The sequence below is a fragment of the Limulus polyphemus genome, unplaced genomic scaffold (genome assembly GCF_000517525.1).
Source record: "Limulus polyphemus unplaced genomic scaffold, Limulus_polyphemus-2.1.2 Scaffold4407, whole genome shotgun sequence".
Lineage (NCBI taxonomy): Eukaryota > Metazoa > Arthropoda > Merostomata > Xiphosura > Limulidae > Limulus > Limulus polyphemus.
This window is the reverse complement of record NW_013670017.1, coordinates 3,526-8,823: the sequence shown is the minus strand read 5'-3', so window position 1 is coordinate 8,823 and position 5,298 is coordinate 3,526. Positions and strand designations below refer to the sequence as shown.

General features: G+C 30.7%; 1 protein-coding gene across 1 annotated transcript in view; it reads left to right on the top strand.

Annotated features, from left to right (window-relative positions):
* Positions 1-5,298, top strand: part of LOC106471095 (receptor-type tyrosine-protein phosphatase S-like) — a gene marked incomplete at its 3' end in the record, with an annotated part of 29,640 nt that overhangs the window by 21,287 nt on the left and 3,055 nt on the right. The window contains exons 4-5 of the mRNA XM_022399711.1: positions 611-687; positions 4,292-4,328. Of these exons, the coding sequence (XP_022255419.1) occupies positions 611-687; positions 4,292-4,328 (114 nt within the window). The remainder of the gene's footprint in view (positions 1-610; positions 688-4,291; positions 4,329-5,298) is intronic.

The following is a 5,298-nucleotide window of genomic DNA, read 5'->3' as shown; positions in this document are numbered from 1 at the left end:
CTTATTTCGATGTTTTGATCTCTTTTGTGTTTAGAACAATATATACTAATTTTTAAAGTATCAAATTGAATTTTTGTCAATAAAAACCTTTCAAATTCGACTATAGTTTTTTTTTGTTTTTTTTCCCCAAATAATGGTGCGTCTTATATTCCGAAAAATACGGTAAACGCTAAAATCCGGGATTTTGATTTTCCGAGCCATGTTTAGCTTTGCGCTAAAAGAATGTTGTTGTCAATCAGTTGTCATCTCGAAATTGTTAACGTTCAGAAAGTTATTAAAAATATAGTGCTTATAATGGAGAATTTGATAATATATATCTTATAAAAATTGACAGAAAAACTTCATGAATTTTGATCACGTTTTACTTTCCCTAACAATAACTTTTGTATTTCCAGCTTTTGTACTGGAAATATCTCCAATTTGTGCGTTTAGGAAATAATTTGTTAATTATTGTGAAATTACGTAATAAATATTTTTTATGGGGAAACATGAAAATTAAAACAAAATTTGAGACAGATTTTGGGGAATTTGCTCAAATTTTAATTACTTGTTCGCTTCGGTTAATTAGAATACCTTCTTAACAAAATTTTTCTATGATTTTCGACCACAGATGATTATAACAGGGTCGTTTTAGAACCACTTCCTGACATCCCTAACTCAGATTACATCAACGCATCTTATATTGACGTAAGTAGCTTCGTAGATACCTTAAGGTTTTAATCTTTTATATCTATATTATATGTCATTTTCCTTTCTGTCTATGGCTAAATATTTACCACGTAAACAAACTAGTTGATATCTATTTTTAAACTTTTCCGTGATCCTTTTACGTGTTTATCACAACTACAACTAAACTAATTATGGATAATTAGGTGAAATCTGTGATTAGATTTATTTATTTTAATTTTAAGCAATAGTAAACAATATTAAGTGGACGCCAAATATTTTACTTGGATGTCCAATATTTCCTTGTGTTTTGAAGAAGGGGATGTGAAATTGAGACGAAATATTTTACTTAAATGTCCAATATTTCCTTGTGTTTTGAGGAAGGGGATGTGAAATTGAGACGAAATATTTTACTTGGATGTCCAATATTTCCTTGTGTTTTGAGGAAGGGTATGTGAAATTGAGGCGAAATATTTTACTTGGATGTCCAATATTTCCTTGTGTTTTGAGGAAGGGGATGTGAAATTGAGGCGAAATATTTTACTTGGATGTCCAATATTTCCTTGTGTTTTGAGGAAGGGTATTTGAAATTGAGGCGATATATTTTACTTGGATGTCCAGTATTTCCTTGTGTTTTGAGGAAGGGGATGTGAAATTGAGGCGAAATATTAGAAATTGGTATAAAACATGTAAAGTTAGTGGTTGTGTAACGATTATACTCTAAAGTATATTATGAGAATGATAACGTCGAGCAAGGAAGAAGAAAATAAAGTAGAATTAACTCATAATTTTTGCTGTGAATAATCGTTAAAGTCGACATCAAGGTGACTCGACACTCATTTTCAGTTTTATTATTATTATTATTTTATTTTTTGTTGGCGAGATAAAAAAATGTCCAGATACGACTAATGTATTATACACTGAACGAGGAGAGTATCAAGGAAGTATAACAAATTTTACTTTTACTACTAATTTAGTTTGTCGTAGTCACAGACTTTCTCATGAAATCCTTCGGAAACATATCTCATGAAATCCTCAAGAAACATACCTCATGAAATCCTTAAGAAACATACCTCATGAAATCCTTAAGAAACATACCTCGTGAAATCCTTAAGAAACATATCTCATGAAATCATTAAGAAACATACCTCATGAAATCCTCAAGAAACATACCTCATGAAATCCTTAAGAAACATACCTCATGAAATCCTTAAGAAACATACCTCGTGAAATCCTTAAGAAACATATCTCATGAAATCATTAAGAAACATACCTCATGAAATCCTTAAGAAACATACCTCATGAAATCCTTAAGAAACATACCTCATGAAATCCTTAAGAAACATATTTCATGAAATCCTTAAGAAACATATCTCATGAAATCGTTAAGAAACATACCTCATGAAATCCTTAAGAAACATATCTCATGAAATCCTTAAGAAACATAACTCATGAAATCGTTAAGAAACATACATCATGAAATCCTTAAGAAACATACCTCATGAAATCCTTAAGAAACATATATCATGAAATCGTTAAGAAACATACCTCATGAAATCCTTAAGAAACGTACCTCGTGAAATCCTTAAGAAACATACCTCTTGAAATCCTTAAGAAACATATCTCATGAAATCCTTAAGAAACATACAAGCGGCGATTAATAGGCATTTCACGTTGTAGCGCTCTAAAAACACGTTTATGAAAATAACAAATATACTAAAGAAAACGGTGACTATAAGATACATTGATGATCACACTGGATAATTTCACTCTGGAAGAACAGCGGAGAAGCTATAATGGTTGCCAAGGTCGAGCAGAATTCTTACAGCAAAACAGTTTGGTAGGCAGAGAAACTGAACATAAAATGGGAAGATATGGCAAAAAAACTGTAAAAAAAAACGTCAAGTTGTGTCAGCAAAACTGTAAGCAAAACGACTAGCGAAGAAGAAAATATGTAAACAAATCGTCATGGTGAAGCAAATAAACTGTAAATCAACATAATTGTGAGGCTGAGAGAGAAACAGTAAACTAAATGTCCTGGTGTAGCAAGAAAACTGTCAACAAAAAAGTAATAAGATGCTATAATCAAAATATTATGATGGGGTCAGAAAAAAACTGTAAAGAAGATGTCATAGTAGTGAACAGATAAGTTGTAACAAACGTAACATGATGGAGATTAGTCGAGAAAAGCTGCTAATTAAAATATCGTGTTGAAGTTATAGAAACCGTACACCAAAAAACATTATTATGCAAAAGAAAATGAGCACAAGCACTCGTGAAAGGGAAAACAGTTTATAGCTAAATCAATGTAGTAGAAATAAAAATATTGTGAATAAAATGATAGTTTGGATACAAAGGAGCTTTCATTTTGTTATGATTGGAAGACTGAGAAACTACAACCAAACTGTCATGGTGAAGTGACTGAGAAGCTAAGAGAAATACTGAGGATGGAATGATAAGTTGAAAACGAAGCTTTCATTACGTTTGATTGGTAGACTGAGAAACTACAATCAAACTGTCATGGTGAAGTGACTGAGAAGCTAATAGAAATACTGAGGATGGAATGATAAGTTGAAAACAAAGAAGCTTTCATTTTGTTATGATTGGAAGACTGAGAAACTACAATCAAACTGTCATGGTGAAGTGACTGAGAAGCTAACGGAAATACTGAGGATGGAATGATAAGTTGAAAACAAAGAAACTTTCATTACGTTATGATTGGTAGACTGAGAAACTACAATCAAACTGTCATGGTGAAGTGACTGAGAAGCTAACAGAAATACTGAGGATGGAATGATAAGTTGAAAACAAAGAAACTTTCATTACGTTATGATTGGTAGACTGAGACTCTAAAATCAAACTGTCATGGTGAAGTGACTGAGAAACTAATAGAAATACTGAGGATGGAATGACAAGTTAAAAACAAAGAAGCTTTCATTACGTTATGATTGGAAGTGACTGAGATGCTGTTAGGAAAAATGTCATTGCAAGGGTAAGAATATAAAAATTAAACACATCATGAGCAAGAAAAAATTGGTTAACGACATACCACGGTAGAAAACAGAAATAACATGTTTAATAAACTTAAACAGCAGCAACTTACGTTTTATTAGATAAAGAACACTCGGATATAAAATATTCTCACAAACGAAAATGCAATAAGTTAAGCCTTTTACTTAATGGTTTATTTGGAAATGTAAAAGATAGTATAGAAAAAAACTATATATTCTGTACATTTCTTAATGAAATCCTTCTTGTAAATCAGCCTTTTTATAAAGTTTTATTTAAACAAATTAGTATAAATTTTACATATGTAGCCTGCTGCGTAATAAGTGATACTTTTTGTAATGACCATACATGTATATATATATATATATATTTCTTTTTATAACTCATATTTTTAATTAGTTAAATGTTTTCCTAACAGTTATTTGTTAATAGGTTTTTGTTTTGTTTTTACTTTGTAAATAATATGTGATAAGTTCCTTTTAATACTCTGTTGAATCTAACTTATGCATTTCCTAAAAAAATTAGTAGACAAAGATTATTAATCTAACGTTATAAAATGTTTTTGACACGCGAAGTTTCAGACTGAAAGAAATTCGAATAAATATTTTTTTTACAGAGTATGTTAAAACCGAACGCTTATATCGCAACTCAAGGTAAGACATATTTCATCTTGTTTTTACTGATGTTCGTTAAAAACTGAATCTATTATCACATTTAACCCATAGTAACGTTTACTAATATTGTAAACGTGTTAAAGAGATCAAGAAATTTTGATTAAGTTTTATATGCTTCTAATTGTTGAAACTACTGTGATTGAATGCACATATACCAAAAATTAGTGTAATTGCTATTTAGGCCTAAGAAATTAATTTGTTAGAAAAGGTAATTAGGTACAAAAGTTTTCATGCATTAAATATACATATTAACTTTAGTTATCTGTTATGTTTAGGACTGTAGGCTTGTCTCATGGTTTTGTAACAACGTATGACGTAGCAGCATGACGTAACAGTTGTCTTATTTTCATCTTAACTTTATAACAATATGTTGGAATGAGACAACATTTAAATTTGGTTTTGTAACAGTACTTTACATATCAGAAGAATACAACAATTGCTAAATTTATAGTTAGGTATTTTCAAGAATGAGAAGAGTGTGTGATAATAGTATTACAACCACGATATATTCGATATCCATTGTCGACGACGCGTTTCGATCAATCCAGAGGGAGCTTTTCAGGCCGGCTGGGTTACAATAAACACAGTTGTGATCGGAACACTATTTATATAAGCCATTTGTTAATAAGCTAAATATATTCAACACCGACAAGACTTATTACAATTATAATAACGATTCACCGGCTTGTAAAATGTATACACATCATAACAATTGTTCTTGTATCAAATTGGCTTAGCGTGTTCCGATCACTGCTGTGTTTGTTGTATCTCAGCTAGCATGAAGTCTGGTTTGAGCAAAACGCGTCGTGACAATGGACATGGTGAATACAGTGTGGTTGAAAGGCTATTAATACAAATTATTCTAATTCTTGAAAGTTTCTAAGAGACTACATAAAGATTGTAGTGTTAATAATATAATAGGCCTGATATTAATGTCTTATGACAGTAA